Here is a 23,788-nt window from a genome sequence, read left to right on the forward strand (position 1 = left end):
TGTCATACTTAGAGCCTGTAGTTTTTGTTTTTTAAACATGAAATGCTATGCCCACAGTGTGCTCTGTTCTCTTAAGTCATCCGTCATTTACTTCTACTGTTAGACTATTAAGCAGTCCCTGCCGTTCTCACCACCCGCCCCCATGTCTGACTTATCTAAAAGTCCACCGTTCCTTTAGAGTTGTAGCACATTGACATCAGTTGTTTGTGCTTTAGTGGAAATAGTTTTAGCTACTATTTCCAATAAAACTTACCATTTTGGGGAATGGGGACTGGTAATTTTAAAGTGACACAGAGGATGAGGAAGTAGCATAGTCGTAAGGGCTTGGGCTCTAGGGTCACAGAATAGGATGTCAGGATGAAGCCAAATGTGCCTGAAATAGAAGCTGAGATACATAGTACAGGTATGAGGTGGAGGGAGGATTTGCCTCAGAGGCCTTTCTGCTGTCTCTCAAATACTCCTTACACTGATAAAAAAGGCAGGTTCACCCGATCAATAATCACAGTACGGCAGGCTTGCAGAGAACAAGAGAATCATTCACACTTAGAGGAAGAGATTTCATGGGGTGAAATCTCAAGGTCCTTGGAGCCTGAATTATCATTTAGCCATTTAGCTAAGATGTGCCAGGCAATGAGTTCCTGTTTTAGTATGTGTAATCTTTACATCCCTATAATGTGGATTTGGTTTCCTTCATTTCAGAGTTACGGAAACACATCAATACAGATTAAAAGTAATTTGCCCAAGATTATACAGCAAGGAAGGATGAGACTAACATTCAGACTTAGGCATTTTACTTGGTATTACAGTTTTTGAATTGAAATAATGAAGATTATACATACTTACTAATTTTTTTTTCTTTTTAGCTTTGGCTTCAGTGACAAAGTCACCATGAATGGTCACGTCCCAGTTGGATTGTATGGGAATGGCTTCAAGTCAGGCTCTATGCGTTTGGGTAAAGACGCAATGGTTTTTACCAGAAATGGAGAAAGCATGAGCGTGGGCTTCTTGTCTCAGACCTACTTGGAAGTCATAAAAGCAGAACATGTTGTTGTCCCAATAGTGGCCTTCAACAAGCACCATATCCTTCTGGTTTTGAAATTGAATCTATAAAGAGACAGTCGGGCCCATTCCGTCCTTCTGCCCTCCTCCAGATTCTTGCTTTCCAGTCATACCTTCCCTTCTAGCTCTTGTTCCCGTCCACGGCCTCTACTCTGCATCTGGGCCACGTGTTTGTCCCTTTGTGGGCTCTGTTGGAGTTATGCCGTGGAAATCCTTAGCATAAGGCGATTGCATTTTATGTTAAGCTTCTTTATTTCAGTCTTTTTGTGGTCTGATAAGCGTATGATCTGGCTTGAAATTTTCACCAGAAACCATGGAAAGCAAGATATCCTTAGGAAAATATCTTCTGTATAAACATTCAAATTTTGGAAATAATTAAAGTAGGAATAATAATAATCTTCTTCATACTTCATCCTTCTTGGTGTTCATTTGAAATCACACTATCATTTTAAAACTTAGAAAATAATTTAGGAAATGGTTTTTCAGTTAGTTTGAGTTGGTTTCCATATCATAATTGTGAAAAATACATCGTTGGTCTAAGTCTTTAACTTAGGATATACGACAGATAATTAATTTAACAGAATCAAAAGCGAGTCTTGCTGCAATTCTGGAACATTCTCTATTTTCTACGGAACAGAAATTACTGGCAGAGCTTGATGCTATCATGGGTAAGAAGGGGACGAGGATCATCATTTGGAATCTCAGAAGGTAAACGTAGACCTCAGCTAGTTGTTAACCATTTGGGAAGTAAAGTGCATGTGCGGGAGTAATTTCATTACATTCATGCTTTGTCACACAAGAGTGCAAATGTATTGGAAGGTCCTCATTTTATGGCATAGTTAATGATTTACCTTTTCCAAGGGTATTTTATTGAGGCTACTTTGGCTTCAATTTGAGATAATTGCATATTACTAAAATTAAATTTCCTAGCCCTGCCACTCTGTCTCCATAGCACTCTATTTTCTCTCTTGGTTATACCATCCCTCTCAAAAAACAAGAGAAATGAAATGAAAAGATAAAGCCCAGCCAACAAGTCCCAACTTGAGTAAGTTAGAGAAATTTTTGTCTGTTTGGTTAATTACATAAAGCTAAGCACAATTCAGCATCTGTTGAGAAAAATAATATAAATGAGACTTCTGTGTTGCTAAATCTTTGTGAGGATAAAATCCTTTGCAAATAAAGTTTTAAAATTTAGGGTAAATGTGTGATATTGAGAGATCTAAGATCTGTTGAACCATAGGAATAAAGCACAAATAGTGATAATCCTAAAATCCTTTAATTCTTGTGCTTTTCTGACCACCTGTATTCCCTTTTGCTTTTATTTTCTTTTTCTTACTTTCTTCCCTGCCCCTCCCATTCCTACCCATTTTTTCTTTAACTTTTAATTTTGAGATAATTGTAGATTCATATGTAGTTGTAAGAAATCTCATGTACCCTTTACCCAGTTTCCCCCAATGATAACATCTTGGAACACTACAGTACAATAGCACTGTTGATACTGACATTGATATAGTCAAGGTACAGGACAATTTCATCAACTCAAGGATCCCTTTTATATCCACACCCACTTCTTCCTTGATCCCTGGCAACCTCTAACATGTTCTCCATTTCTATAACTTTGTCATTTCAAGAATATTCTGTAACTGGAATCACACTGTGTGAAACCTTTTGGGATTCGCTTTTTTCATTCAGCATAATTTTATGAAGATTCATCCAGGTTCTTGTGTGTGTCCGTTTGCTTCCTCTTACTTGCTGAGTGGTAATTGCATTATATGATGGACCACAGTGTGTTTACCAACGTGGTTGATCGCAAGTTTCAGTTATTACAAGCAGAGCCATAAAACAGCGGTTCCCAACCGTTCTGTCATCAGGGTCTGGTTTCATGGAAGACAGTTTTTCCACAGGGTCGGGGGGTGGGGTTCAGGCAGTAGTGCAGTGATGGGGAGCGACAGGTGAAGCTGTATATCTCCTGCTGTGCGGCCGGGTTCCTAACAGGCCCCGGGGGTTGGAGACCCCTGCTATAAAATACGCGCATAGAGGTTTTTGTGGGAATATGGTCATCCTTTTGTGGGATAAATGCCCAGGAGTGTAATTGCTGGATCATATGGTAGTTGCATGTTTATTTTTTTAAGAAACTGTCAGAATGTGGCTCTATCATTTGACACTCCCAGTGGTAATGTGTGTGAATGAATACAGTTCTTTTCTGTACCTTCTGGATTTCTTTTCTCCCTCCCTCCCTCCCTCCAACTCCTCTGACCTTAACTCCCACCGCATGTTCGTGTTTTGTTTTGCTAACTAAGTTACTTGCTTGCTTATCTTATGGTGAAGTTAAAATTTAGCTCTTAAAAAAATTATTTTTGCAGCTACAAAAGTGCAACAGAGTTTGATTTTGATAAGGATAAATATGACATCAGAATTCCAGAAGATTTAGATGAGACAGCGGGGAAGAAAGGGTACAAGAAGCAAGAAAGGGTGGACCAAATTGCCCCTGAGAGTGACTATTCTCTGAGGGTATGTATTCAGCTCTCTTTGTGGGAATGAGAAAATAATCAAATAATGGAAATTGTTAACCACTTGTATTATAAATGCTGCCAGAAATCTCTATCTCAGATATGAACCAATTTATTAAATTTGTCTTGTGCACACTGTTTGTTTTATTTGCTTAGAAAAGTTTTTTAATTACAAAGTCATCAGGTCTAACAGTGCTTGTAAAAGTTCTTTCACTGTGTGGTTAATTGTTTGAATTGGGAATACTAGAATCAGTTTGTCCTGTGATGGCCATATTGATTGACTCAATCAAAACGTCAGATTCAGAGTGTCTTTTAAAATTTAAAATATTCTCTGGAACACACACACATTATTGATACCCTAAAGCAATAAATTATGTATAACCTATGCATAATGCACGTTAATATAATTTTGTGATAAATATCTTTGAGATTTGACTCTAGAGATGAGAATGTTTTTAAGATTGAAGGAATTAATATCTCAATATAACAGTATTGATATAATAAGAATATTAAGTTTCGGGCTTCCCTGGTGGTGCAGTGGTTAAGAATCTGCCTGCCACTGCAGGGGACACGGGTTTGATCCCTGGTCCGGGAAGATCCCACATGCTGCGGAGCAACTAAGCCCATGCGCCACAACTACTGAGCCTGCACTCCAAAGCCCACAAGCCACAACTACTGAGCCCGCACGCGTAGAGCCCACGCTCCGCAACAAGAGAAGCCACCACAATGAGAAGCCCGTGTACCGCGACAAAGAGTAGCCCCTGCTCGCTGCAACCGGCAAAAGCCCACACAGCAACAAAAGACCCAACGCAGCCTAAATAAATAAATAAATAAAAACAAAGAATATTAAGTTCCTTAGTCACTATGATAAGACATATAATACTATTCCCTTTTTCTTCCTTCTTTTTGTTTTTCTTGGCTGCACTGCAGCATGTGGGATCTTAGTTCCCCGACCAGGGAGAGTGGTCCTAACCACTGGACCACCAGGGAATTCCCCTTTTCCCTTTTTTGTGCTAAAATTATTTCATAACCCCAAGCTAAGGATTCATTTGATGTTAACAAGTATACTATGTAATTTTTTCTGAGATTCTAGCAATTACAATGGCAGCTGTTACTATTCCTTGATATACCCCAATGTGTTAGTGAAGTATGTCCTAGTTGTTAAGAAAATCTTAACTCAAGAATATCCAGAGGTAGCCAGAGCAGATGGTATAATGTTAGTGTACCTTGAAAAAAATGTTTTAAAATGTCATTAATGAATTTTATAAATGGGCCAAACACCACTAATTTTGAAATCAGGAGTCAGGAAAAAAAATAAGAGAAATGTTCAAATTTTAGTTTTGAGTTGAACTTTTCATATATCCTTCTTGAGTCGTTCAATTCATTTCCCTCAGAGATTTCTGATAGCTTGGAGGCAGGCACAGGAGATCATATTTTAATATGTTTTAGGATGCAAAGTTTGGTCAAATCTAAGGTATCTAAACTTCCATGTATTAAGAATTGAAAACACCTTTAGGGAATTCCCTGGCGGTCCAGTGATTAGGACTAGGCACTTCCCCTGCCATGGCCCATGTTCAGTCCCTAGTCAGGGCACTAATATCCCGCAAGCCTCAGCGCGGCCAAAAAAAAAAAAAGAAAGGAAAAAAAAAAGACTTGAAAAGACATTTAGATAGACTGCTGATTTTTACAGCTCCATATGGAAAAAGTGCTATTTGTCTATTCTGCTTAATTGTTGGTGCATTATTTATGATTTTTTTTCCTTTTCAAGCTTATAATCCCTTTTGTTTGTATTAGATTTGGCTTATTTTTGCCCAAATAAAATTTATTGATGCTTTTAAAATTATAATAGCAATATATAGTTTTGACAGGAGAGTCAGAAAATAGTCCGTTTTGTATACATAGACATTTTTTTAAAATTAAAATGAGACCATACTATACATGCTGGGGGTCTTTCTGTTTTGTTTTTTTGTTTTTTTGCGGTACGCGGGCCTCTCACTGTTGTGGCCTCTCCCGTTGTGGAGCACAGGCTCCGGACGTGCAGGCTCAGCGACCATGGCTCACGGGCCCAGCCGCTCTGCGGCATGTGGGATCTTCCCGGACCAGGGCACGAACCCGTGTCCCCTGCATCGGCAGGCGGACTCTCAACCACTGCGCCACCAGGGAAGCCCTACATGCTGTTTTTTAACTTTTTTTCTCTTAACATATCAACATCTATGTAGGTCAGTAGATTGTTTTCTGTAAGTCATTTTTACTGGCTACAGTATATATTGAGCTTGTTTTTAATAAAAAGTATTCAGATATTAACTAATACACCTTTATAGTCTAGTATTTTATTGAAGAGTTGATACGTCTTTTATCAAAGCAAGGTGGTAGCTTCCTTTTTAAATACATGCGTAAGTAATGTTGAACAAATCCATAGATAATTATTTGGAAAGGACAGATAATTGTGTGTCTTTGCAGGCTTACTGTAGTATATTGTATCTAAAGCCACGAATGCAGATCATCTTGCGTGGCCAGAAAGTGAAGACACAGCTAGTTTCGAAGAGTCTTGCCTACATTGAACGTGATATTTATCGACCCAAATTTTTAGTATCCTTTATTTTACTTGTTATGATGCTGTGTATAGATATGTATCAGTCAAGTGTATTTCCCTTCCTTCCCCCTTTCTCCTTTTATCCTGATAAGAGTCTAATCCTCTCCAACTTTTGCCCTGCTTTGCACCTTTGGACTCAAAAAATAATGAAATAGGAATGGTGGTTTAAAGGGAGTGAGGTGTTGTGTTCAGAATTTTCCTTAACATTTAAGACTAATAAAACTGTGAGAATTACTTTTGGATTCAACTGCAGAAATAAAGATCATTATGGGATAATGATGTATCACAGAAATAGACTCATCAAAGCTTATGAAAAAGTTGGATGTCAGTTAAGGGTAAGTTTATATCTGAAAATGTCTGTATCTTTTATAAAAGGATAACATGTTACCGGGTCAGATGTGAAACAAGGTGCTTTTTGCCAAATGACTTTTTTTTTTTTTTTTTTGGTGGTGGTGGTACGTGGGCCTCTCACTGTTGTGGCCTCTCCCATTGCGGAGCACAGGCTCAGCGGCCATGGCTCACGGGCCCAGCCTCTCTGCGGCACGTGGGATCCTCCCTGTCCAGGGCACGAACCCGTGTCCCCTGCGTCGGCAGGCGGACTCCCAACCACTGCGCCACCGGGGAAGTCCTGCCTAATGTCAGTGTTTTTAATAACATTGGTATGGCACTTGACCTTAGAACGCTTTTATATTAATTTGAGGACAGAACATTTTATCTCTGTTTTACAGATGAGGGAATTGGGGCTAATAAGTAACTTGCCAGACCTCAGGCACAGGTGCAGACATTTTCTCTACATTTGGAAAAGGATCCTTGATTTTTTTCATGCTAGAATAAAATTGATTGGTTTTAATTAGTTGTTGACTCAGTAGCCTAAAAAATAGTATCTCATAGGTGATTTACTTTTCTGGAGTTAGTTCCTGAATATATCAGAGTTTTCCTCCTAAACCACTTCCATTGTTGTAGAATTCAATTTAGGATGGTGAACATTGCCCACTATGTCGATCTGTTTATCCTTTACCTGTTTTCACAGAACATTTGTTATGCCTGGACCAGGTGGTAAGTGGGGAGTGGGAGAGAGGAAGATGAGGCCAGAAAGGAGGTGAAAAAGAGCTAAGATTGAAGGGTTCTGTGGTTTACAAGTTGGACGAAATGAGGAACCACTGATGGCTTTTAGTGGAATAGCATTATGATTAGGTTTTCATGGTTTTGTCTATAGTTGTATCTATGAAAATTCTCATAAGTCAGTATTTCACTTTTTCTCTTTATACTTAGACTCAGCTATAGTTGTGAACAAAATACACATGTGTTAATCACATGTAGATAATCAGAAAATGACTCAGATACTTTGAGTTCAGTGTTCTAGCTAGCAGGTTTAAAAAATAACCTAGGTCAGTAGAATTAAAGTTTTTACTTCACAATTAACAACTGAGTGTGTAACTTTGGATTAATGTCTTTAATTTTTATCTAACAAACTTACGGAATATTATGTTCCAAAGCCTTTGCTAGGCACTGTGGATACAGGAAGGAGTTAGTTGTGGTTTTTAGTAGCTAAGAAATTGCATCCCAGTAGAGGGCATCTTTCTTCCCTAGTATAACATTGGGAATGATAATACTTGTCTACATGAATACTTGATAACAGGGGAAGTGGTTTTGGAGGAAAGCTGTTGTTACGTATTTAGGACTTAGCTCCCAGAAAGGTAAATTACCTACCAGACACTGTTTTTCAATCTAAATGTCATGAGAATCATGAGATAAAATAATAGGAAAATGTTTCATACACATCTTAAATTTTGGTGAAGGGATAATTGTTTGGAGCATCATGTTTCATGTTTAAAATGCCAGTTTTATTTTTCAGGCAAACAACATGGGTGTTGGAGTAGTGGGGATTATAGACTGTTATTTCCTAAAACCAACTCATAATAAACAAGATTTCGATTATACTAACGAATACAGGTATGTTACCTATTTAAATGACTGACTTCTTACAATTTATTTTGGAAATACTTTCATAACTTTTTCTAAGCTGGATTTCTTTCTGTTTTGTGGGAAGCTTGCATAGAAAACACATGTAATTATTTTCTCATCCCTGGGGATTGTATTCTACTGTGTCACAAATAGAAATATATTATCCTTTGTCTTTACTGATGAAGTATTTTTGAGATTTGTACTAAATAGAGGAAGTTCCTGTTTTCTTGGTAACATTTTTTTGTGTAATATAAAATCCAGAAACTTTGATCTTGGATGGGAACTTTAAGATAACTTAGTCCTATGTACATGAGACAGAAATGCTCATATCTTTTAAGAGTGATCAGAAGCCATAAAATAAATATGACCATCAATTTTACTTGTAAATTTAGGAAGCAGAAACAGTTGTCTTAATGAGCGTATATTATGAAGAAGAATGCAAACTTCATATAAAACAAAGTAGAAGGAGGGAAATGATAAAGAGCAAAATCAGCAAATTAGGAAACACACAATAGAGAAAATCAATAAATATTCAGAGTATAGTCTGGAGACAGAAGCTACCCCTGTTATTTGAACAGGGAAAATATAGGGAGTTGTTAACCAGAATAGTAGAAGGTGATCACTCAAAGAGGTAAAAGAGGACAGTAGATGTCCAGAACTAGCTGATACAAAACAGCAGCTGTTACCTCTAGGTTGAAAAAGAGTATACAGTAAAGGAACTAGGAGAGGGTCCTTGGTCCCTGATGTCGGAGATTCAGATCTCTTTGTAGAGGTCATAACAAACACAGAAACAGGCTACCTGCCATGGCAAGAAGCTTGCCAGAAGGCCTGGCCAGTCTGGGTCTGTAGACATGGCCTGCTGTTGCCAGGGGATGTGGGTGGGCCTGGGCTGGAGCTGTTCTGTAGAGGAGACCTGTCTTTGCCCAAGGGTGTGAGTATATGCTGGAACTGGTTCCTGCTACTGGAGGGAAGAGCGTGGCCTGAAAGCACAGCTGGAGCTCCTTTGGGAGGCCATGGGCTCCAGCCAAATAATAGTGGAGCACCAGACCTGAAGGCCATGTGTCTTGCTGCTCTCACCTGGTAGGTTCATTGCCCCATTAACCCAGTGTAACATTCCTCAGGCTGGCAAAGGACGAATGTTTACAGGATCAAACTCCTTTATCACAAAACTGAACCAAAAAACCCTGTTTGGAACTGGAAGACAGTAAGTTGATAATTGACACAATCAAAAGCCCAAAGTTTGTTCTTTGGTAAGATTAACAAAGTCTATAAGCATCTGGCAAGACTAAGGAAAAAGAGAAAACAATAATCATCAATAACAAATGAAAAGGACATTACTACATATCTACAGACAGAAAAACAGGGGTAGCATGAACAACTTTAGACTGTTTTAGATGATATGGACACCTTCCTTTCAAACTGAATCAAATCAAATATTTCCCACATACTTAAAAACATTTAAGGAAGTGTCAGCACCAGCGTACACAATCATTAAAGGTTTTAGGAGACCACATAACTAGTAGTGAACTCACAAATGCATTGCAAGAAAGAAAATTTATGTCACTCTCTCATGATTAAGATATGAAAATCTTAATTAAACAGCAGATACCATTTAGTGACTTGTAAAAAGAATAATACATTAAAAACAAGTGGATTGTATTCCAACATGGCATGGGTGGTTTTTACTATTCAAAATTCAATGTAATTCATCATATTGATGTTAAAGAAAAATCTCATGGTTATTTTCATAGGTACAGAAAAAGCACTTGAGAAACCACAGTATCGATTTGTGATGTAGGAAAAAAGGGAACTCTTACAAAACCATTAATAGAAAGGGCATATTAGCAATACCAACTATTTAGCAAAAAAACAGCAGTTCCTAATGGAATTATTGACAGCTTTCCCCTTAAGAGTGGGAGTAAGATAAGGTTATCAGCTATTCACCATTGTTCCTGAGGAAATAACCAGAACAAATAAGGCAAAAAAGAAAGAAATGAAAGTATAAGGGTTGGAAAGGAATAAGTAATTTTCTGTAGGTGACAATATCAAGTATATAGAAAGTCCAAAATAATCTGCAATGTAATACAGAGTCTAAGGTTGCTAGATAAGAAGTATTCAGTATTTGTTTACCAGCAAAACAAACAAACAAACAAAAAAAACAACCATGAGATTAAAAAATAATTTATGCATAATATCAAAAAAGCAAGTGCTTTGGAATAAATAAAATATGCAAAGACGTCAACACACTAAAAGCTATAAAACATTGTGGAATGAAATTTCAAATCTGAATAAATAGGTATACCAGGTTCAGGAGTTGGTAGGCTGAATATTATAAAATGTCATTTTTTTCTCCAAAGTAATTAAATACAATTCCAGGTTTAAAAAAAAATCCCAGCAGGTGTGTGTGTATGTTAATAGGCTTAATTTAAACTTTATGTGGAAAGTCAGAAGACCAAGGATAGTTAAGACAAAGAACAAATCAAGAGGACTCATACTACTAAATATCAGTGCTCAAAAAGCTGTAGTGGAAGTGTGGGATTAATGAAAAAATAATCTTAGTGAAATAGAATAGAGAAGCCAGAAACAAATCCCTTTTTATACATATGGTCAGCTGATTATGACGAAGGTGTAGTAGGAAAATGATCATCTTTCTAAAAATGATGGTGCAGCTACCTGTATGAACAAAATGAACGTTAACTTCTCCCTCTTACATGAAGCAAAAAATCAATTCCAGATGGATTTTAAGCCTAAATGAGAAGGGAAAAACGAAATGAAAACAAGAATAGTTTCATAACCTTTCATTTAGGTGGGTTTTTTTTTAACAGGATGCAAAAAGTATTGATACATTAGATCAAAATGGAAAAATTATCTAAAATGAATAAGATATAGCAAATGTTGGTAAGATATAGGGCAGTTGGAACTCCTGTATGTGCTGTTGGGTGTGAAAATTGTTGATCATTCTTGAAAGTTATTAGACTGTATTGAGTAAAGGTGAACATCACTGTCCACCCTTATGACCCTGCAATTCCACTCCTAGGTACATTTTCAACAGAAATGGGTGCAGTCTCATGGATTGAGGAATAGAGGTGATAAGAAGAGATGAGGAAGAACTGAAAAAGTGATATGAAAGGAACCGTGTTTGGGAGGGGAGATGATACATTCTTATTTGGATGTTAATATGTTGTTATAGTGGGGCTTCCTGGTGGAGAAAATAGAGATAATGAATGGGAATATATATGTATAATATTAACCTGTCAGTACAGAATTTCAGGTCTTGATATTTACTTTTTAAAATTTTTAAATTTATTATTATTTTTTTTGGCTGCATTGGGTCTTTGTTGCTGCGTGTGGGCTTTCTCTAGATGCGACGAGTGGAGGCCACTCTTCATTGCGGTGTGCAGGCTTTTCATTGTGGAGGCTTCTCTTGTTGAGGAGCACGGGCTCTAGGTGCGTGGGCTTCAGTAGTTGTGGCACACGGGCTTAGTTGCTCCGCAGCATGTGAGATCTTCCCTGCCCAGTGCTTGAACCTGTGTTCCCTGCATTGGCAGGCAGATTCTTAACCACTGAGTCACCAGGGAAGCCCGAGTCTTAATTTTGTGTGTGTGTGTGTGTGTGTGTGTGTGTGTGTGTGTGTGTGGTATGCGGGCCTCTCACAGCTGTGGCCCCTCCTGTTGCGGAGCACAGGCTCTGGACGCGCAGGCCTAGCGGCCACGGCCCACAGGCCCAGCTGCTCCGCGGCACGTGGGATCTTCCCGGACCGGGACACAAACCTGTGTCCCCTGCATCGGCAGGCGGCCTCTCAACCACTGCTCCACCAGGGAAGCCCCCTGAGTCTTAATTTTTAAAAGCGTAATTTACTCTATTGAAGTATAGTTGATTTACAATATTATGTTAGTTTCAAGTGTACAGCAAAGTGATTTGGTTATATGTATATATGTATGTCTATAATTGTTTTTCTCTTTTCCATCATAGTTTATTACAAGATATTGAAATAGTTCCCTGTGCTGTACAGTAAATCCTTGTTGTTTATTTTATATATAGTAGTATGCATCTGTTAATCCCATACTCTCAATTTATGCCTCCCCAACCCTCTTCCCCTTTGGTAACATTAAGTTTGTTTTCAAAGTCTGTGAGTCTGTTTCTGTTTTGTAAATAAGTTTGTTTGTACTACTTTTTAGATTCCACATATAAGTGATACATAATATTTGTCCTTGTCTGACTTACTTCACTTAGTATCATAATCTCTAAATCCATCTGTGTTGCTGCTGGTGGTACTATTTCATTCTTTTTTATGGCTGAGTAATAGTCTATTGTATATATTGATGTATACACCACATCTTCTTTATCCATTCCTCTGTCGATGAACATTTAGGTTGCTTCCACGTCTTGGCTGTTGTAAATAGTGCTGCACATTGGGGTGCTTGTATCATTTTTCCCCCCTCACCCCTTGCTGTGGCATGTGGGATCTTTGTTCCCTGACCAGGGATTGAACCCATGCACCCTACATTGGGAACACAGAGTCTTAACCACTGGACTGCCAGGGAAGCCCCAAGTGCATGTATCTTTTTGTTTTTAAATTTATTTATTTATTTTGGCTGCATTGGGTCTTTGTTGCTGCGTGCAGGCTTTCTCTAGTTGCAGCGAGTGGGGGCTACTCTTTGTGGTGCGCGGGCTTCTCATTGCAGTGGCTTCTCTTGTTGCCGAGCATGGGCTCTAGGCGCACGGGCTTCAGTAATTGAGGCTAGTGGGCTCAGTAGTTGTGGTGCATGGGCTTAGTTGCTCCGCGGCATGTGGGATCTTCCCGGACCAGCGCTCGAACCCTTGTCCCCAGGATTGGTAGGCGTATTCTTAACCACTGCGCCACCAGGGAAGCCCTATCTTTATGAATTATAGGTTTCTCCAGATATATGCCCAGGAGTGGTGTTGCTGGATTATATGGTAACTTTTTAGTTTTTTAAGTAACCTCTGGACTGTTTTTCACAGTGCTTCCACCAGTTTACATTCCCAGCAGCAGTGTAGGAGAGTTTGCCCTTCTCCACATGCTCTCCAGCATTTATTATTTGTAGACTTTTTGATGATGGCCATTCTGACCGGCTTGAGGTGATGCCTCATAGTCATTTTGAGTTGCATTTCTCTGATAATTAGTGATGATTAGTATCTTTTCATGTACCTGTTGGCCATCTCTCTGTCTTCTTTGGGAAAATGTATATTTAGTTCTTCTGCCCAATTTTTTATTGGGTTGTTATTTTTGTTATGGACTTGTATGAGCTGTTTGTATATTTTGGAAATTAAGCCCTTGTCAGTTGTATTCTTTGCAAATATTTTCTCACATTCCATACGTTGTCTCTTTGTTTTCTTTGCTGTGCAAAAGCTTGTGAGTTTGATTAGATCCCATTTGTTTAATTTTGCTTTTTTTTTTTTCCCTTGCCTTGAGAGACTGACCTAAGAAAACATTGCTATGATTTATGTCAGCGTTTTGCCTGTGTTCTCTTACAGGTATCTCATAGTGTCATGTCTTATATTTAAGTCTTTAAGCCATTTTGAGTTTAGTTTTGTGTGTGGTGTGAGGGAATGTTCTCACTTGATTGATTTACACGCGACTGTCCAGCTTTCCCAACACCACTTGCTGAAGAAACTGTCTTTTCTCCATTGTATGTTCTTGCCTCCTTTGTCAAAGATTAAGTGACTGTAGGTGTGTGAGTTTATTTCTGGGCTCTCTATTGTGTTCCATTGATCTATGTCTGTTTTTGTGCCAGTAGCACACAGTTTTGATTGCTGTAGCCTTGTAGTATTTTCTGAAATCCAGAAGGGTTATGCCTCCAGCTTTTTTCTTTTTTTCTTTTTTTTTCAGTATTGCTTTGGCAATTCTGGGTCTTTGTGGTTCCATATACATTTTAGGATTAGTTCTAGTTCTGTGAAAAACATCATGGGTAATTTGATAGGGATCACATTAAGTCTGTTTTAAATTTAAGATGTTACACTGACTGTATCTTGTGTGTGCAGACAGTTCCTGGCACAGTAGGTATTTAACTCATTAACAAATGATTATTCACTTGTGGCCGTAGTCATGTTTATCTTAGCAGGTCCTGCTGATTTACTTTTTTACTGACACCTTATTGTGGGAAAAGTGAAAGTCTTAATTGTGGGACAGAAGCTATTTTGAATTATAGTTGCTGGTAATGGTTACATACTTTTATAAAGCAAACAGCTGCATTCTGGTTTGCATTGAAGCTTGTAAGTTTGTTGGTTGGGGTGAAATTCATAAAGCCTGTGGTTCTCCCAGTAGCTGGTCTGCAACACGCTTCCTCAACAGAGGACCCAAAGTGTTATTAGTATTGTCCGTCTTATTCCTAGATGGTCCTGGCTCGGTTCTATAAACTTATCTACATCCTTAGAGAAAATTGCCATTACTTTAAGTTTTCTTAACTGTGCCTTTTGGAGGCCCCTCCCCCCATGTTCACATGATCAGTACCAGGTTGTTTATGCTTTCTCTGTCAAAGATTTAATCTTTATCTTTTTTTTTTTAATTGATTTTATAATTTACTTTTTTTTAAGGCTTACAGTAACGGCACTAGGAGATAAGCTCAATGATTACTGGAATGAAATGAAAGTGAAGAAAAATGCAGAATATCCTCTGACTTTGCTGGTTGAAGATATACAGTAAGTACATTTAAAAAATAATAAGTGGGGGCTTCCCGGGTGGCACAGTGGTTGAGAGTCTGCCTGCTGATGCAGGGGACACGGGTTCGTGCCCCGGTCCGGGAAGATCCCATATGCCGCGGAGCGGCTGGGCCCGTGAGCCATGGCCGCTGAGCCTGTGCCTCCGGAGCCTGTGCTCCGCAATGGGAGAGGCCACAACAGTGAGAGGCCCGCGTACTGCAAAAAAAAAAAAAAAATAATAATAATAATTAAAAAATTAAAAGTGACTATAGTATCAAGATGTGATATTGGAGGGCATGGTGATTCTACAGTGTTCATAAACTTTTGAATCAAATCCATAGTAAGAAATGAATCCCACAACTCGAAAGCCTTTTATATACTAAAAGAATGTATACATTTAAATTATTCAGAAATGTGCTGTAATAGAGGGTAAAATGTAATACAGTTATAAAAATTGCTTAAATTACAATAATACAACTTGCCTATTTTTTGTACTTTGAATGGTTTATTGTGCTAATAAGTATATTAGATTTGACACTGCAGACACTAACTTAACATAAATTTCAGGGCAAGGCATTTGTAGTATTTTCTAAGTTTTTTAGTTTTTATTATAGAAAAAATGTAATAGTATGCTATTAAACAAGACTAAGTCAGTTTGTTTAAATTGGTCTGTCTCTTTTAACCTTCAGTGGTAGCCAAAATTGTTTTTAAAATCTTAACTCACTGTCAAATGTTCCGGAATTTTCAGGGACAGAATTAAATAATAGGGGCATTTTGTGGTAGAAATGATGTGGAAAGTCTAGTGAAGTACTTAGATCCATATTTCCATGCTAATATTTAGTTGCTATTTTGTTACAGGAAACGTCCTGATCAGACATGGGTTCAATGTGATTCCTGTCTAAAGTGGCGAAAATTACCAGATGGGATAGATCAACTTCCAGAAAAATGGTATTGCTCCAATAACCCTGACCCACAGTTCAGGTACCATATAGTTGGTAGTAGCCTTTTTGGAAAGGCAGAAAGTACTGTTCAAGGTGTATGAATAGGCGCTGGTGACGTGTTATTCCCATTTTTCTGACTAGAAATTGTGATGTTCCAGAAGAACCTGAAGATGAAGATTTGGTGCATCCCACTTATGAAAAAACCTACAAAAAGAAGTGAGTGGTATATTTATGTATGATGGGAAAATAATACCCAGATCATCAACAGTGGTGTGTCTGTAGCATTAGTTGATATTTCTACAAGATAAAGCAGTATAGCCAAAAAAAGATTATGACTCCAAAAAAAAAAGATGATGTGGAGTGCATAACATCAAGTGCTTTTAAAGTTTATACTGTGGATACCTTCTGTTTATTGCTGTCCTATCTACAGGATACTTTGAATATACAGTATAGTTTTGTGGTTTTTTTGTTGTTTTTTTTTTGCCGTACGCGGGCCTCTCACTGCTGTGGCCTCTCCCGTTGCGGAGCGCAGGCTCCGGACGCGCAGGCTCAGTGGCTATGGCTCACGGGCCCAGCCGCTCCGCAGCATGTGGGATCCTCCCGGACCAGGGCACGAACCCGTGTCCCCTGCGTCGGCAGGCGGACTCTCAACCACTGCGCCACCAGGGAAGCCCTACAGTATAGTTTTGTTCTTTTGGATTACACACCAGTGAATCAAAAGTGAATACTGCCCTTTATGAGCTCATGGTCTAACGGGGAAGGTGAGATGTGTGTGTATTACCAATTTGAAGTTGACGACTCCCGTAAAAGGCATGATCCAGTCCTGTGAGGAAGCCCATATGGAGAAATTACTTCTGGCTGGGGGTGGGGAAATGGATCGGGAAAATTCATGAAGGACATTTTTATAATAGGCCTTGAAGGAAAGGTAGGATTTGTTGGGTAGGAAGCAATGGTTTGTTCAGCTTTACTACAGTAAATATGTGAATGGGGATAATGGAAAATAGAGGTGGGAGAGAGAAGCTGGAGAACGATAGTGAGCCATGGTGAACATTAGGCTTATGTACTGCACATGGAAGACTGAGTTGATGAAGATTTTCTGGGTGGTTTTGATTTATAGTTCACTGTTCTTAAAGGTAAATCCAGTAGCAGGAGTGGAAGACATTAGGGTGTTGCTGAGATAAGAGGTGGAAAGTACTTCCCTGCCTGAAGGCTTACCACTGATTCTAACGAAATGGAAGCAAGTTCAGTGTACCTATCTTATTGACTTAGTAGTGAAATGGCAAGTAGGTCATTTGAAAACAGAATTGAAAAATCATAATGAAGTAAATTTAAATACATTTTTCTTTTCTCTCTCTTTCTTTTTTTTTTTTTTTTTTTTTTTTTTTAAGAGACAAGGAAAAATTCAGGATCAGACAACCGGAAGCAATTCCTCGGGTAATTAGGCCTTCCATTTCATAGCTGTGTCTTGTATTGTGTTGTGATTAATTTAATACTCAATTTTAAGCTTAGGAGTTACATAACAAATTGGAGCAATCTCGTTCATTCAGTTCACATTTCTCTTCTCTTCTTGTACCCCTTCTTACCCTCTTTCCCAATACTGACTTCTAACCCACAACTTCACTCAAACTTCTCAATTTTATTATTCAGTTGGGCATCTTCTGAGGAAAGGCAGGTATTCTTTTAAGAATCTTATTTAGGTAGACAGTCAAGGAAAAGTTCATAGGAAGACCCAGGGAGCCACATGCTGGTACTAACCTGGACCAAAGCTGTAGTGTTGACCCTTCAACCATAGTGTACGGTTGATTTACAATATTATATTAGTTTCAGGTGTGCAACATAGTGATTCAGAATTCTTACAGATAATACTCCAATAAAAGTTACTACAAAATAATGGCTATAATTTCCTGTGCTGTACAATATGTCCTTGTTGCATTTATTTATTTATTTGTTTGTTTATTTATTTATTTATTTATTGCTGTGTTGGGTCTTCGTTGCTGTGTGCGGGCTTTCTCTAGTTGCAGTGAGCGGGGGCTACTCTACGTTGCAGTGTGCGACCTTCTCATTGCAGTGGCTTCTCCTGTTGCGGAGCATGGCCTCTAGGTGCGCGGGCTTCAGTAGTTGCAGCATGTGGGCTCAGTAGTTGTGGCTTGAAGGCTCTAGAGCTCAGGCTCAGTAGTTGTGGTGCACGAGCTTAGTTGCTCCGCAGCATGTGGGATGTTCCCTGGCCAGGGCTTGAATCCATGTCCTCTGCATTGGCAGGCAGATTCTTAACCACTGCGCCACCAGCGAAGCCCATATCTATTAATATTAATATTAATATTATTATTATTATTATTGCGTTACGCGGGCCTCTCACCGTTGTGGCCTCTACCGTTGCGGAGCATGGGCTCCAGATGCGCAGGCTCAGCAGCTATGGCTCACGGGCCCAGCCGCTCCGCGGCATATGGGATCTTCCCAGACCGGGGCACGAACCCGTGTCCCCTGCATCGGCAGGCGGACTCTCAACCACTGCGCCACCAGGGAAGCCCCCCATATCTATTTTATACATAGTAGTTTTTATCTCTTAATCCATACCCCTATCTTTTTAAAAAAAATATATATTTTATTTTATTTATTTGATTGGGCCAGGTTTTAGTTTCAGCAGGGGTGCTCCTTAGTTGCACCTTGCCAGCTCCTTAGTTGTGGCATGCAAAGTCTTAGTTGCAGCATGCATGTGGGATCTAGTTCCCTGACCAGGGATCGAACCCAGGTGCCCTGCGTCAGGAGCGTGGAGTCTTAACCACTGTGCCACCAGGGAAGTCCTTCCATACCCCCTATCTTTCTTAATGCTTAATGGTGTTGAGCTTCTTCTGAGTGTATAAATAGATAGTTGTACTTCTTGTATCAGAAGTTGTGGTCTGCTGCAGTTGTGTATTTGTGCTTATCATTATGTTGAAATGTTTTCTTGTATAAAGGCTGAGGGTTTGAGGGTGAGAACAGAACTGGGAGAAAAAGAATAGTGGGCTTACTTTGGTTTTTAAAGGCAGTGTCTTTGTGACTGTATCCTCAGTTTCTTTCTCTTAGAAAAATAAGTTTTTATTATATCTCTGTATGTTCTATATAGTCTGAGGTCAACAAATCTTTCAGTAAAAGGCCAGATAGTAAATATTTTAGGCTTTGTGGACCATATACAGCCTCTGTGGCATATTCTTTCTTTGTTTTGTTGTTTTGTTCATGCCTTTAAAAATGTAAAAGCATTCCTAGCTCACTTGCAGGTGCTCTTTGGCTCTTGGGCCTGTTGTTTGTCACTCCCTGGTCTGGCACAGCACAAGGAGTTTATGTGGTTAGGGTAGTTCTCAGGGCGTGTTGGGATGGGGGAAAGGGGAAAGAGTATCTCGTGTTTGGAACATGACACGCTTAAAAAATTTCTTTAAAATCAGTTTTTTTTCCTTCAACAGATTCCTGCTGAACTCTTGTTTCCAACAACTCCTGTGTCAAGTCAGAGCTTTCCTCCCGTTAAGGAAAATGTTCCAAGAGGACATCTTTCAGAAGTGGCAAATACTTACGCACCGAGACTTATAAATAATCATCGAGGTTCACCCCAGTCTGAACCTGAGAATAACAGGTCAGTGGCTAAAATGTGTTTTTCCATTTGGGGAATGAATATTAAACAGCCTTTACTTGGCACTTTAATGGAGTAATACGCTTCTAAGAAAGTGTAGTTGAGATGCATGTGAAAAGTCTTAAGGACAAGTTACTTTGCTTTCATTGTCTGAACTTACCCCCACCCCACGAACTTACCTGTGTACATCAAAGAATATTAATTGTTTTTATTGTGGAGATTGATCAAATTGTCACCTCTTTGAAATTCAGTATAGTATGAAAATTCCTGCTTTTAAGATTATCAGTATCTGAGTAAAGAAAAACCTGAAGCAGTTAACAGTACAAGGCTGTAATATCAATTGTGACCCATATGTTCTTAGCATAGCCCATGACATGCTGTGTACTTTGGATGAGTGGATGGAGAAGGAAGAGGAAGAGAAGTGTGAGTGATACATGAATTGAACAGTTAGCTCTTTTGACTGGAGTGGTCAGGAAAGGCTGTATGATGAGCTGGTACTTACCCCGTTGGTTCCTGAAATTCTGAAAGCAGTAAGTGCTCTGCACGGTGACCCATTCAAAGGGTATGATAGAATGGACACAGGTGAAAAGGCACATGACGCCAGTGAACTAGTACATTAGACTAACACCATCTGACATTTGTTATTGAAAGAGAAACATTGAAACAAGATTCTCTGAAATAGTGAGGCCAGACGTTCTGAGAGGTTTTGTAGCCTTCGTTAAATTCTTAAAAGGATTTTTGAAAATTCAGAAAAGATTAGAAATTGTCTTCATGCATGTATACACCAGGGAGGGCATGTTTTGAAATAGGTTGCTGTTTATAGCCTACATTTTGAGGTCTAATTTTGTGGCTGGATTTCTACTTAACTAAGAACATGTGTGAATTTATTTTTTTAATATTGTTAATTTTATTAATTTATTTATTTTTGGCCGTGTTGGGTCTTCGTTGCTGTGCGGGTTTTCTCTAGTTGCTCTGTGTGAATTTTTATAACTAGTCTCCATAATATTGTTTTTTCTTCATAAAGATGGTTCCAGACAAAGTAAGAAAAAGTAAAATTTGCAATGTTACAGACACGATAATGGAATTTAATTTCGGATGTGACTGCCATCAAAATGGAAGACGAGAATAGAGTAAAATTTTTCATTAAATTTTTAAAAAGTATTTATTTTATTTTTGGCTGTGTTGGGTCTTAGTTGCAGCACGCGGGCTCTTTGCTGCAGTTCGTGGGCTTCTCTCTAGTTGTGGCATGTGGGTTTTCTCTCTTTGTTGTGATGTGGGCTCCAGGGCACGTGGGCTCTATAGTTTGTAGCACGCAGGCTCTCTAGTTGAGGCACGGGGGCTCAGTAGTTGTGGTGTGCGGGTTTAGTTGCCCCGTGGCATGTGGGATCTTAGTTCCCCGACCAGGGATCGAACCTGCGTCCCCTGTATTGGAAGGAGGGTTCTCTACCACTGGACCACCAGGGAAGTCCCCTTCATTAATTTTTAAAGCCTGTATTTATTCTTAAATTCATAGAGCCAAAGTCTGTGGAAAGGTGTACCTAAACTAAGTCTTGAGAGAGACAAATAGGAATTGGCCTGGTAAGAAAAATAATAGGACAACTTCCAATTAAATGCTTAACTCCATTGATTCCTAGACAGTCTCAGAACTTGGAAGCATTGGGAACTTCTGAAGGTGGCAAATAGGGGTGAGAACAGGAAGCTTGTATGAAAGTTTAAGGACGAGTAGTTCCCTAGACCTCTTCCCAGCCTGCGAAGTCCAGCAGTGCTGCTTCTCTTCTTCTGTCAGAAGGCAGGGAGTTTACTTTCTGGAGCAGTTTCTTCTGCTGAAGATGTGGGTTGAGCCACTGTTTTGGAAGCAGATGAAGTAAGGGAAAGTTTGAATACTGAATGGCAAGAAATCCTTCTCCCTTCCTTCCCTCACTGGGCTCCCAAGAGAAAAGCTCTAGAAGATGATGACAGCCGAGCATCCTTCACATTCCCAGACCTCAGTGCTTCTAGTCTGAAATAGAAATACAGCCAAGGATCCCCCGATGTACAAAACTGAAACAAGGAGTAGAAGAAACCATGTGAAATTTATTGAGAGGTGGGGAGATGTTTAACAGGTAAATCTCCTAAAACAAAAAGATAAATGGTTAGAAGATAGAAGAAAGAAGAGACGACGTACTGGAGGGGCCAACATCTGAGTAAGGACACTTCAGAGTGGGAAATCAGAGAGCAAAGCGGGGGGAATAATATAAGAAAGACTTAATTGCCACTGGATACACAGCATAGTGGCTGGAAAAGGTAAGAAATATCACAGAGGAATAACACAGGCTATATTCAAAAGATCGGGAATCAGAACGGCAGGAACAATGAATGGTAGATAACAATGGATTGATGCTTTTAGAGTTTTGGGAAAGTGATTCCCAACCTGGAAGTCTGTATTTTTCAAGCCAGCAGTGAACTTGAGAGGTGAATAAAGATATTTTCACCATGCAAAATTTCACATTTCCTCATGTCATATGTACCCTTTCTCAAGATTTTATTGGCGATTATGCCCTCTCCATATGAGAGAGTAAGCCTAAGAAAGGGTAAAGTCCTTCTTGAGAAATGAGGTCTTAACACCTAAGGCCCAAATAGCAAATCAGTACAAATATCCCTCTAAGTGGGGCAAAAAGTAATCAATTGGTGATAAATACACAGAAAACTAAGAAGATGAAGAAAATGAGGCAATTTTTAATACAGGGGAAATTGTTTTCCATGAAAGGGTAGGGCATGCTGGTTTACTTTGTGGTTCACCTTTGATCACTGAATGTTGATTAAAAATTATGATGGGCCAACGGGAATGGCCGTGTCATTCACTGAGCTCTGGAATTCAGAGAGCAGCCCTGGGGGGGGGGGCATTCTGTTCGGACGTGTTACATTGACGTGCCAGAAGACATCAAATGAAGAGATATTTGGCAGTATAAGGATGTGGTACTTTTAAAAAGAGGTCTCAATAGTTGTTTCCTTGTCTGTAAAAGGAGAAAATAATCTCTACTTCATTAAATCATTGGGCAGTTCTGTGTAATATATCATCTTTTTACAAAATGAACATGGGCATTTCTTAGAATTTCAAGATAGTTAGATTACTTCAAGGTCTATTTTTTCCATATCTACATTTTATAATCTTATATTTCATATATAAAATTTTTTCCAGCCTGAAACGGAGACTCTCTACTCATTCCTCAATTTTGAATGCAAAGAATCGGAGATTGAGTAATCCAGCATTTGAAAATTCTTATAAAGATGATGACGATGAAGATGTCATCATCTTAGAAGAAAACAGTACTCCCAAGCCCGCAGTAGACGATGATATTGAAGTGAAATTGCAACAGAGTCACATGGAGCAAAGCGGTGTTCAGGTGGAGCCTGTGGGTGACAGTGAACCGTGTGGCCAGACCAGTTCACCGGGCACCTCGTCATCCAGGTGCAGTCAGGGAACCACTGCGGCCACCCAGACTGAAGTACCAAGTTTAGTCGTTAAAAAGGAAGAAACTATTGAAGATGAGATAGATGTAAGAAATGACGCAGCCATACTGCCAACCTGTGTGGAAACTGAAGGAAAGACACGTGAAACCCAGGAAATCTTTGATAAATCTGCTGGTGACGCTGGTTGCCAATTAAATGAACTAAAAAATGAGCTGCTTCTGGTCACCCAGGAAAAGGAAAATTATAAAAGACAGTGCCACGTGTTTACTGACCAAATCAAAGTGTTACAGCAGAGGATACTGGAAATGAATGACAAATACGTGAAGAAGGAGACTTGCCATCAGTCTACTGAAACTGATGCTGTATTTTTACTTGAAAGTGTTAATGGCAAATCTGAAAGTCCAGACCATGTGGTGTCTCAGTATCGGCAAGCTTTGGAAGAAATAGAAAGGCTGAAAAAACAGTGTAGTGCTCTGCAGCATGTAAAGGCTGAATGCAGTCAGTGTTCCAACAGCGAGAGTAAAAGTGAAATGGACGAGATGGTTGTGCAGCTTGACGATGTATTTAGACAGCTGGACAAATGCAGTATCGAGAGGGACCAGTATAAAAGTGAGGTGAGTACGTCCTTCAGCACAGTGAGAGTCGTGGGGGCCCAGGGGCATCTAAAGCTTAACTGCCAGCTGCTAGGTGGGCATAAATCCCTTAATCATATTTCCATTTACTGGCTCCACTGGTTCTCAATTGGGAGTGGTCCTCCTGGGGGCATATGGAGCTGTGTAGGGCAGCTTCGGTTCTTAAATGTCTTGAAGGGGTGGGCGCTGTTGGAATTGAACGGGTGGGAACCAGTTGTGGTAAATGTCCTGTAGCGCGCAGGACACTGCTGTGCAGTGAGGGGTCGTCCAGCACATTCCCACTGGGACGCTCAGTTACTAACATGCCGCGAGTTCCACGTCCGTTATTGGTAAGCCTGAGAATAACCACACGGGGTGGACAACAGTACCTCATCTTA

The 23,788-nt window shown here is 39.5% G+C and overlaps 1 protein-coding gene across 1 annotated transcript in view; it reads left to right on the forward strand.

Moving 5' to 3' along the window:
- MORC3 (MORC family CW-type zinc finger 3) overlaps positions 1-23,788 on the forward strand; it is a 40,083-nt gene that overhangs the window by 10,914 nt on the left and 5,381 nt on the right. The window contains exons 4-15 of the mRNA XM_067035068.1: positions 864-1,078; positions 1,620-1,767; positions 3,423-3,570; positions 6,030-6,158; positions 6,375-6,497; positions 8,018-8,115; positions 14,683-14,787; positions 15,646-15,768; positions 15,870-15,944; positions 17,117-17,162; positions 19,166-19,332; positions 22,508-23,393. Of these exons, the coding sequence (XP_066891169.1) occupies positions 864-1,078; positions 1,620-1,767; positions 3,423-3,570; positions 6,030-6,158; positions 6,375-6,497; positions 8,018-8,115; positions 14,683-14,787; positions 15,646-15,768; positions 15,870-15,944; positions 17,117-17,162; positions 19,166-19,332; positions 22,508-23,393 (2,263 nt within the window). The remainder of the gene's footprint in view (positions 1-863; positions 1,079-1,619; positions 1,768-3,422; positions 3,571-6,029; positions 6,159-6,374; positions 6,498-8,017; positions 8,116-14,682; positions 14,788-15,645; positions 15,769-15,869; positions 15,945-17,116; positions 17,163-19,165; positions 19,333-22,507; positions 23,394-23,788) is intronic.

The sequence above is a fragment of the Kogia breviceps genome, chromosome 5 (genome assembly GCF_026419965.1).
Source record: "Kogia breviceps isolate mKogBre1 chromosome 5, mKogBre1 haplotype 1, whole genome shotgun sequence".
Classification (NCBI taxonomy): Eukaryota; Metazoa; Chordata; class Mammalia; order Artiodactyla; family Physeteridae; genus Kogia; species Kogia breviceps.